Source organism: Chenopodium quinoa, unplaced genomic scaffold (assembly GCF_001683475.1).
Source record: "Chenopodium quinoa cultivar QQ74 unplaced genomic scaffold, ASM168347v1, whole genome shotgun sequence".
Classification (NCBI taxonomy): Eukaryota; Viridiplantae; Streptophyta; class Magnoliopsida; order Caryophyllales; family Amaranthaceae; genus Chenopodium; species Chenopodium quinoa.
In genome coordinates, this window is record NW_018743014.1 from 1,801,140 (window position 1) to 1,812,680 (window position 11,541).

At 36.5% G+C, this 11,541-nt stretch overlaps 1 protein-coding gene across 1 annotated transcript; it reads left to right on the forward strand.

The window, feature by feature from the left end:
- Positions 1 to 8,172: 8,172 nt before the first annotated feature.
- Positions 8,173 to 10,824, forward strand: LOC110729893 (acid phosphatase 1-like). The gene is made up of 3 exons (XM_021909678.1): positions 8,173 to 8,670; positions 10,044 to 10,253; positions 10,464 to 10,824. Exons 1-3 carry the CDS (start codon positions 8,261 to 8,263, stop codon positions 10,639 to 10,641), a joined length of 798 nt encoding a protein of 265 aa, XP_021765370.1. The 5' UTR covers positions 8,173 to 8,260; the 3' UTR covers positions 10,642 to 10,824.
- Positions 10,825 to 11,541: the final 717 nt, after the last annotated feature.

Sequence of the window (11,541 nt, forward strand, 5' to 3'; positions counted from 1 at the left end):
TATCTTGTTGTGCGCTTGAAGTTGTTGGATGTTTGCATTCATATCCGCATTGCTCCTTATTTGTTGTGTCATGAAAGTTTCAAGAACGGATTCAAGGCTAGTCTTTTAAGGAGGTGGAGAAGGAGGAGTGGGTTGGTTATATTGTGATCTTTGATGGTTTTGATCCCTTTGGTTAGGGTGGCGGTATGGAGCTTGTTGATTTTGAGAGTGGGATTGGTTGTAGTGGTTTTGAGGTTTGTTTTGGTTTTGGTTTTGGTTGTAGTTGTTTTGTGGGGGGCCTTGGTTGTGTTGCTTCCATCCCGTGTTTTGTTGGGGTTTCCAACTTTGATTGTAGGATTGGGAGTATTGCTCATTTCTTTGCCCAATTGCCGCCGCTTGCTCTTGATTTGTTGAGTTGCAATAAGAGGACAAGTGATCATTTCCTCCACAAGTCTCACAAGACATGACTTGTGAGGAAGAACTTGAGGGTGTGAGGGTGGCTTGATCTAGCTTGTGAGCTAGCATATCAAACTTTGATGCAATAAGATCTATTGCACTAAGATCATGAATTCCTCCCTAAACTTTGTTTGAGGTTGCCTTCGATCACCTCCATATGCGTAATGCTTGGCCACTTCTTCAATCATCTTATATGCATCATCCACCGATAGCTTTTTGAGGCTACCACCGGCCCCGGAATCAAGGTTGGCCCTTGAAATAGGAGTAAGACCGTCATAGAAGCTTTGTACAATGATCCATGATGTAAAACCGTGGTGGGGGCATTTCCTTGTGTAATCTTTGAAACGCTCCCAAGCTTCACTCAAGGTTTCATCAATGTCTTGATTGAAATTGGTGATCTTTCTTCTTAATTCGGCGGTCTTTTCCGGAGGACAATACTTTCCAAGAAAGGCTCTAGTGACTTCGTCCCATGTACTTAATGATCCCTCTTCAACCGTTCTCAACCAATGCTTTGCTTTATCATGGAGGGAGAATTGAAACATGTGCATACGGATGAACTCTTCCGAAATGTTGTTTTGCTTGATGGTTGTACACAACTCAAGAAAGTTGTCCAAATGAGCAAAAGGACACTCATGAGGACTACCTCCGAATTGATCGCTTTGAATCATACGGATGAGTTGAAGTGAAAGCTCAAAGTTGTTTGCATTTGTGGTGGGAAGACGTATGCCACTCCGAAGTTGGAATGGCGTTGGGGTGGTCATAGTCTCGTAGGAGAGGTTGTGGAGGATTCACTCCCATGTTATCTTCTTAATTAGCTCCAAAAACCTCTTTCGGATCGGAATCCGAATATACAATGGAGAACTCGGGTGTGCCGTACAAGAGTCTCCTCACGTTTCTCAAAGTCCTATTTAGCTCTGGGTCAACGGGAATCAGCGGTGATTGCTTACTCTTTCGTGTCATGCAAAGTCAAACAAAGCTAAGAAAAACGTTAGCAATGACTATCACAAGTTAAGCACACATAATCAAAAATTAAGGAAAGAAAAATACTATACATATACACACATCTAGTCTCATTCAACAATAATACATTCAATGTGACTTTGCCTCCCCGGCAACGGCGCCAAAATTTGATAGGCCGTCGTCGAGCCTACCAAAGATAAAAACTCCTATCTTGGTCTCACTAACTATTAGCAAGGGTAAGAAAGGGTCGAACCCAAGAGAGGCGTTGAATCAACCACCGAGTACTACCGTTTAAATAAGCTAAATGAAGTCGAAGTTGGTTTGTTCTTGAGTAAGTTCTACTAGTTCAATTCAATTAAAGCTAAGAGGAGATTAACAATATTTAGAGAAATCTAGGGCTCGGGTTATACCACTCAACTTCATCACAAATCACAATTAGCATGCAACAATCAAGGTAAATTAATGGGATAAATTAGGGGAAGTCATCTAAGGCACCCAACTACTCTCTCAAGCTAGAGGGATTACTTGAATCATGAATACAACCTACTCTCGTGGTTACAAAGCATAAAATAGGTGTTAAAGCATAATCACGATGACATAAACATTCCCTTGACCGAAAATTCCTATTCTCATGGCATTTCGGGTCAATCAAGCATAAGGGAGCTAACTCAAGTTCATCTCTCGATCCTTCGTTGAGGAAGCTTGAATAAATAGTTCTAGCAATGGCCATATACAAGAACTAAGCAATTAAACAACTTAAGCTCAACTAATTAACATCTCACAACAACCAAATTAGCACATGCAACAAGTAATTAATGACTACATTGAGGGTTTTGCCCAAACCCTAGAAATTGGACTACTCACAATCCATGGAGATTAAAGCAATTAAAAATTTCAAGCAATTCATGAACAAGTTCAAACTAAGGATTAAGCTAATTAACAATCTAAACATGCAAGAACTAGCAAGTAATTAACAACAAAGTAAAGAGAAGTAGAAAAGATGAGTAAGAAATGGTTACTAGGAAGCTTCAAGGTGAGCAACAATGGTGGACTTTGTCTTCTACAATGATTGAATTTGAATAATTCCAAGCTACTAATTAAGAACTAACTAATGATTTGAGAATTTAATGTTCTAAGATTGCAAAACTAAGATAAAGCTCTAAAAACCTTGCTGGTTCGTACAAATGAGCCAAAAGGGGGTATTTATAAGACCCCCAAATAAAAAGGAGGGAGAAAACAAGAGTCGAGCTTGACTGCAGGTCTGCATGGACGTGCCAGGTTTGACACGGACGTGCAGACCAAGATGCACGGACGTGCTGCCTTACGCACGGCCGTGCAGGGCATGGCAGAAGCTATTGCTTGGGCTTGAAATCTTGCACGGACGTGCCAGTTGACGTGCAGCCTCTTCTGCACGGACGTGCCAACTTAAGCACGGCCGTGCAGGCCTTGGCAGAATGTTGCAACTTTCTGGAGCACTCCTGCACGGACGTGCAAGGTCTGGCACGGCCGTGCAGGGTCTTCTAAGCCCTTTTTTCCATCTTTTCTTCTATATTGCTTCTTTTCTTGGCTTCTTTCTACCATCTTCTTGCTTCTAACCTTGGTTTTGTATCCATGGGCTTCATTTGGTCGTCTTTGAACCTAGAATCTCAACAAAAACACTAACAACCCGTGAAGCATAGGACACACAAAAATTGCATAATAATAGAGTAAAAGTGAACCAAAACACAAATTTTATCAAGTAAACTAGGTTCAAAAACACCCTAAAATCATATCAAATAGCAAGTTATCATTGACGCATGGGTGAAGGATCATAAATTAGAAGTGTTACGGACGTGCCAACTTAAGCACGGCCGTGCAGGCCTTGGCAGAATGTTGCAACTTTCTGGAGCACTCCTGCACGGACGTGCAAGGTCTGGCACGGCCGTGCAGGGTCTTCTAAGCCCTTTTTTTCCATCTTTTCTTCTATATTTCTCCTTTTCTTGGCTTCTTTCTACCATCTTCTTGCTTCTAACCTTGGTTTTGTATCTATGGGCTTCATTTGGTCGTCTTTGAACCTAGAATCTCAACAAAAACACTAACAACCCGTGAAGCATAGGACACACAAAAATTGCATAATAATAGAGTAAAAGTGAACCAAAACACAAATTTTATCAAGTAAACTAGGTTCAAAAACACCCTAAAATCATATCAAATAGCAAGTTATCATCGACGCATGGGTGAAGGATCATAAATTAGAAGTGTTACCCAAACTCAATGTCAAGCTAGGTGGTAGGGGGTAATGGGCTACATAATTTACAAAAAGTGTCGCACAAATGAACATACATTGGCGACGAATATCAAAGAAATGTGGCACAAATGTATTAATATGGGCGATGAAATTAAAAAGGTGACTCCCGGATAAGGGCCACGTTAAAGTTAAGTGACGCCCAAATTAGCTACCACTTTGTGCGACGAAAATTGTAAAAGTGATGCCCAAACTTTGGGCGACAGCGATAAGGCGACGCTTCTTGCGTCGAATTTTTTTTGTCGCCCTGACTTTGGGAGACACAAATTAATTGTGTCATGGGCGTCGATTTGTTTTGACGCCCAAAGTTATTTTTCTTGTAGTGATAATTAGGCACAAACGCTTCGAACCACCTTCTACGGAGAGGAGGGGATAAACCGGCCACGAAACCACCACGACCACCACCGTACACCGTACAGACGTGAGGGGAGAAGAGAGAGAGTGTGTGTGCGTAAGGCTTAGGGTTTGGTTGCTTGATTATGAATCAACTATTGACTGATTATTCTGTTATATATAAAAACCCAAGGTAACCCATTATTATATATCACATATATAATAGAGTCCTAAGCAAGCCCAAACTCCTCCCTACATACTCCATATGGCCAGCCACCTTCTATGAGGCCCAATAATGGGCCTTTTCTTTTGTTCAATCCATCACCACATAGTGTGACCTCATAGGATCCATTATATTGGGCTTTGGACACTACTAGAAATAGGCCGATTTACGACGGACCAGTTCCGGCGGACATGTTTTTCCGTCGTAAATTCCGACGGATTTTTATTCTGTCGGAAATTTACGACGGATTTCCTACGGAATAAAATTCCGTCGGAATTTATGGGCTTTCCGTCCGTCGAAAACTTAATGTTTCGACGGAAATGAAATCCGTCGGAAATTTCCGACGGATTATTCCGTTGAAACATTAAATTTCCAACGGAAATAAAATCCGTCGGAATATAATTAAATAATAAAAAAAAACCTAAAAACCCAATAAACCCTAATAAATTTCTCTCTCCACTCATCTTCTTCTGTCCGCCACTCTTTCCTCATTTCTCTTTCTCTCTCTTCTCCTCTTTCCTCTTCTCTTTCTCTCTCTTCTATTTCCTCTTCTGTTTTCATCTCACGCTCCATCTCCTTTTCTTTCCTTTCTCTTTCCTTTCTCTTTCTCCTTTATTTTCGTTCTCCTTTCTTCTCCTTCCATCTCCTTCTTTGTATTCGGTGAACTGTTGCATTTGAGGTATTTAGATTTCTCATGGAACGACAGACTTGAAGTGCTTCCAAAGTCAATTATTCGGCCTCTTTGTCCTCTTCGACCACCACAAGACCAGCAGCAACAACGACAACACCACCTACCACCGCAATGACACCAGCAGCAACGGCAACCAACAACGACGACACATTGTAATTTTTTAATTAATTTCAAAATACAATTGTATATATATTTATTTTGTTTGATTTCAATTTTTTTTTGTATTTTTTCGGATCTCTGAATTTATTGTACGATTTGGGTGTTATGGATTTTTTTTGTAATTTTCTATTTGGTTTTTGTTAATTTTCGATTTGGGGGTTTTTTTCGATTTTGGTAGTTTTGGTCAGGGTGGTTGGGTGGGGTGGGGGGTCTGGTCTGGGAGGGGGGGTCTGGTCTGGGTGGGGAGGGGGGGTCTGGGTGTGGGTGGTGGTCTGGGTGGGGGGGTTCTGGGTGTGGTTAGGCGTGGGGGGTTATGGTTTGGGTTAGAGGGTTTTGGTTGGTGGTGAAGTGGGGTCTGGTGGGTTAAGGTTAGGTGGGTTAAGGTGGTGGGTAACGGTGGTGGGTTAAGGTGGTGGTTTACGGTGGTGGTGGTTGATGTTACGAGGTGGTGTTACGCCCTGCCGGGATGGCAGGGCTTTTTATTTTTTATTTTTTTTGTAGCAGATTCCGTCGGAAGTTTTCGGCGGATTTGAATTCCGTCGGAATTTTCCGACGGACTTTTCGGTGGCTGGAACACCTCTTCCGATGAGAAAATTCCGTCGAAAAAACATTGTTCCGACGGAATTTCTGACGGAAAAGACCGTTTTTCCTACAAACATGTTTACGACAACCTGTTCCGACGAAAATTCCGTCGGAAACGGGTTTTTTTGACCGAATTTTTCCGTCAGAAATGACCTGTTTTCTAGTAGTGGGACTATTTGACTAGCCCAAAAACCATTAATCACGTCTACCAACAGATAATGACGATCCAAAAGAATGAACTTATTATCTCCATAATATTGATCCATTAATATATCTAGTATGAACTTATTATCTCCAAAAGAATGAACTTATTATCTCCATAATATTGATCCATTAATATATTTAGTAATTGCACTTGACGACAACATAAATCCTTCAAATGTAACTATAGAAAAGAAGCTAGAGGAGGGAGTAGGATTTAGGAATCCAAAAACAAGTTTAACATAGATAAGACAAATTAAATGCAACTGGATAGACTAATAATTAATTATGTGAGACCCCAATCCATGTAAAAATATAAAATGCTTTGATTACTCTTAAATAAATGCAATCAAATTAAATAACCTCAAAATAATTTATAAAATACAACAAAATTTTAAGAGTTATTGATTGGCAATATAACATCAAATGGATATTCTAATTTATTGTATGATTTGGGATATTATAACAAAAAACACGCGTAAGTTAATGTAACAACTGTTTAGTTATTTTCTTTTTATCTCCAATTTTACATGTAGTTCTTAAGGTTATGTTAACCATTTTTCAAAATTTAAAACAAAACTATAAAGGCCAGGAATTATTCAACATAGGATGCTAAATAAATCATCACTACATTGGTGAAAACACAGTATATTAATGCTGAACAATTCTTAATCTCAAAATCCTAAGTACGGAGTAAAAAAGTTCTTATTTTAGGACGGAGTTAGACCTTCTCTAATCAATCAATAAACTATACTTAAATATAGAAGAATGTAACACACAACATTATTGTTACATATCTTAAGCAAATCAACATTATCTTTGCAAACAAATCACATCAAAGCTATATAATTGACCTCTTTTTTTGGTTCCATCTCAAAAGGTTTTAATATGTTTAATTAGTGTTACATATATTATTATGCATTATTGCTACCAAATCAGTATAATTTCACTAAAGTAATGTAAACAGTCTGCAACCTATAAGGCAATATATGCGTTATCGTTGGTTGTAATTTAGCTAATTTACCTTTTTAACATTATCTTTAATTAACTTTAATAAATCTAGACTAGCGTAGCATTATCGAGAAGTTGATCACATGATTATACATTTATACACCGTAAAATAGTTATTGTATAAGCTAACTGGTCATATACTCAAATCTTTGACAGACGACATAAAAGATTTCAAGGAAAACGACATTATTCTCTATGTATGATAGAGTTGACGTTATGGCCTGCATTGCCCCATCCACTTGTGATTTGGTATACTTGAATGAATTCATAATCGAATTCTGTATTTAAAGATTGTTTGTAATTTGAGAATCTAGATTTGAAATAATGATAAATGATACTATTGCAATAAATTCCAATATTTCAAGTTTAATGCTTCGTTGTTCTATGTCTCTAACCAAGAAATTTCAAATGACAATTATTCTTTACATATAAATTACAACAAAGGGTGTATTGGTATAAAAATATCAAAATCTTGTTAGATAAAAGGGAACAGTGTAATTGATTTGAAATGAGAAGATTACATGTCAATCAATAATTCGATATGGTTGATGTATATATACTGTATAAATGATACTATTAAAATAAATTCCAATATTTTTCCAATATAATGCTTATTTCATTTTACGCGATCTTCAAGTCATGTTATTGACTATGATCACTATCTTTAGTTAAGCATAAACTTGATAATTTTTTTGTATACCTGAGAATTTTCAGCCAACATTTTTAAGATTTGACTATAAAAATAGAATTTAATACAATATATTATATATTATGGGACGGAGCCCGGAGGAGGCCGGAGGAGTGTAATTAATTAAAATCACGTAATACTACTCCATAGATGTTTATTAACAGAATGCCATTTTCATAAAGACATTGATTCTATTTTGCAGAATATCTGTTATATATGTATAACTATTACTCGTATTATGAATACTTTTATTGGTGTTTGACTGATGAAGAATTAATATAATAATGCATGTAGCATGCTGCATGCATGTAATCCCATACAATATAAATGAAATTGAACGCGGAATTATTACTTTTCAATTCTTTATTTTATTTGGGGTGCGAACACGAAATCTTGTTCTTACAGCTTTTACTTTGTAATCAAGCAATACCTACTCTTTTTCCTAAAAGAAAAAAAAAAAGAAAGAAAGAAATACCTACTCATTTTTCTTATAATAAACATTAACACTCACGTGAATTATGTTGGGCTACGTCTAAACAATTAATTGAAGGATAAAGTTCGAATTAATTAACAACAATAATTAACATTACCAAAAAAGAAAAACAAGGGTCACTTTAAGTCCTTATAAATAAGGGATACATTCCCTTAAGCTTACATAACATACATAATTAAGCCATACAAGTTTACAACAATATGAGCTTCTTAAGAGGGTTTTCTTTGATATTCTTCCTAGGAGTTCTAGTGACTTCTTCCTTCTTTAGTAATGTTAAAGCTCATGAATATCCACACTCAATACATCTCCTCATGCCTCGTTCTGGCTCAGCCGGCCACAAAATCGAGGGCCTAAATTGCTTGAGTTGGCGGCTGGCTGTGGAGACAAACAATCTCCGGGACTGGAAGACGGTCCCGGAAGAATGTGAAGGGTACGTGGGACATTACATGATGGGTGCTCAATATCGGAAAGATTGTTTGGCTGTTACTTCTGCTGCTTATGACTATGTTAAGACACTCTCACTCAAGAAAGATGGCAACTACGTTTGGATATTCGATATTGATGAGACTTCCCTCTCTAATTTGCCCTACTATGCCGATGTTGGTTTTGGGTAAGAACCTTTAACTTGTATGAAATATATCATTACTTATTTTGTACTATTCCATGCACATTTGTTGCAATACTTTTCCAAACAGTTTCATTTGATTTTGCATGCCTAGCTATTATTAATGGGGTATTTCATATATATACATAGTATTTTTTTTTTATTTTTTTTTTCTATTAACTTTCATAAATATAAAATAATTTCTAAATATTTGTACTTGTTTAAAACCTTGCAACACATGAGTACTAATCTAGTGTTAAATAACCCAAATCAAGTGTTTGGCAATGTACTCATTCACTCCTAATAGTGTATGACGATTCCTTTAATAATATATATTTTGTTATGAATTATTGATACGGTTAGTAAGATTTTAAGAGTGACTCTTACATTAAAATATATAAATAATAAAACTACATAGAGATTTTGATGTTTTAATAAAATAATAAAGGTCTATCAGTGCAATCAACATATGCAATCTGCTAAGTTTAAATAACATAGAGATCATTGCCTCTTAACCACGTGTGTCTTGAAATAAAATTATTAGAATAATTAATAAATAGAGTTTTGGTATTAGGGATGTCAGTGGGGTGGGGTTAGGTCCCGATTTAGTGGGTGGTGGGGCGGGGATGGGGATGAAAATCATACCCGCCATGGGTGATGGGGCGGGGGTGGATTTTAGGTTGTACCCGCCCCATCGCCGCCCCGCCCCACCCGCCCCATTTCGTACCCAACTCATACCCACATCTATATATTAAAAAAAATAAAAATTGAGTACTTTTATACTAGTTTATATTAAAAAAAAATTTGTAAAATAAAGTAGTAATTAACTAAATATAATATGTTGTAATAAACTTAATATAACAATGATTTTTTTTTTTTTATTGTAATCTACATTAGTATATTACGTAATATTGTTGTATTTAGGAGGCGGGGATTAGATGGGTCTTGGGTGGGGATTAGGTGGGAGTGGATATCCAAGTGGGGGGAGGGGCGGGGATGGTTTTGGAATTGTACCCGTCGGAGCGGGGATGAGGATGAATTTTGGACCCGGGGATGGGGATGAGAAAGTTAGGCGGGGATGGGGATGGGAAATCCAACATCCGCCCCGCCCCACCCCGCCCCGTCCCGTTGACATCCCTATTTGGTATGATATATATATATATATATATATATATATATATATATATATATATATATATATATATATATATATATATATATATATATATATATATAGGATCAATATCTTTTTAATGCATGTTACAAAAATTACAAATATATTTTAAAGTTAATATTTTGAAACTAAAATTCAAGACGAATTAAATAATAACATTCTGTTGACGCGAATGGTGATTAATAATTGATTGCAAAATATGCAGGGTACAACCGTACAATGCAACATCATTTGATGAATGGCAAAAGGAAGCTAGAGCACCAGCAATACCCGCAGTGCTAAGCTTCTATAAGAAATTGGTTCGTCTTGGCATCAAAATTGTTTTCCTTTCGGGAGCTCATGAGGAGTTCAGGGAGCCTAAAGAGCGCAACATGAAGAATATTGGCTACTACAAATGGGAAAAGATGATACTAAAGTAAGTATCGTTAATTAATTTCTACGGAATACTTTGGATTGGATAATATGAAACGTTACAAAAATTAAATAATTCAACATGATTTTTTAGTCAATTTACGATATAAATTATGCATTTAAAAAAGTCTCACGGACTCATTGGATCTTATATATGTAATCGTATAATTATTGATTTGTTTTTTTATATTTTTAATAATTAATAATACGATAGGCAACCAAGTGAATCACATTTGAAATCGGTGGAGTACAAATCAACGCACAGGACAAAGCTAGAAGAGATGGGGTTTACGATCGTTGGAAACATCGGAGACCAATGGAGTGATTTAATAGGGGCCAACCCCGGCAAGAGGACCTTCAAGTTACCTGACCCTATGTACTACATCGGCTGATTATTAACTAAAGAGTATTATTATGAACAATAAAATAGAAAGATTATTTGTGATATGTTGACTTGTGGCTTTTATATACTCTTATCATACAATTTTATATTTAGCTTAGGTATTTTACATTTTTCTTATGGGTCTAATTGTTTCTAATAAGAAATTATGATTTTACTCCCTGGTTTATTTCAACTTTGTGTCATATCTATTGATACTGTAGATCAACTATTGTCGAATTTGATCTATCGATCTACATCTTGTAATGTCTCGCTTTTTCTTACTTCCTCTGTTCCACAAATATTGCAACAAGGATGAAATTACCATCTCAAAGCATAATTTATATTTTAAATATCTATAACTATATAAGAGTAAAAATTATAAAAAGTTGATATTGTGAAAGTATTTTAATAGACGAATAATATATGGTCAAACTAACAAGCGTGATAAATAATGTAAAAGTCAAATTGTTACAATATTACTAGAAGGGAAGAATTATTATCTATTAGGAAAATTTTATCCCACAAGACTCGAGTTTAGCCTAGTTTATTTTCTTTCTTTGTTATAAAAAAAGCCATACATAATTCTTTTTTTTAAAATATTTCATATTAATAAGTATATTTTAGAGGTCATCAATAATGGTAAAGTTAGTTGGCCCAATCCAACTTGACCTAAAAAGTGTGGGTTTAAACAATCTAAAGATGTATTCTTAGACAAACATGAGTCTAGCCCCATAAGTCCGCTTTACCCCATCAAGCCCAACACTATTTGGCAAGTTTGGATACTGAGTTTATACTTAGGCTTAACCCGACCCAATTTTGGATCACCTCTTGCCAATTTATATCTCAATGTGTCCGTACTCACCTGGCAACACAGGTCATTCGGGTCAGGTACGGGTAGGGTCAATTTCGG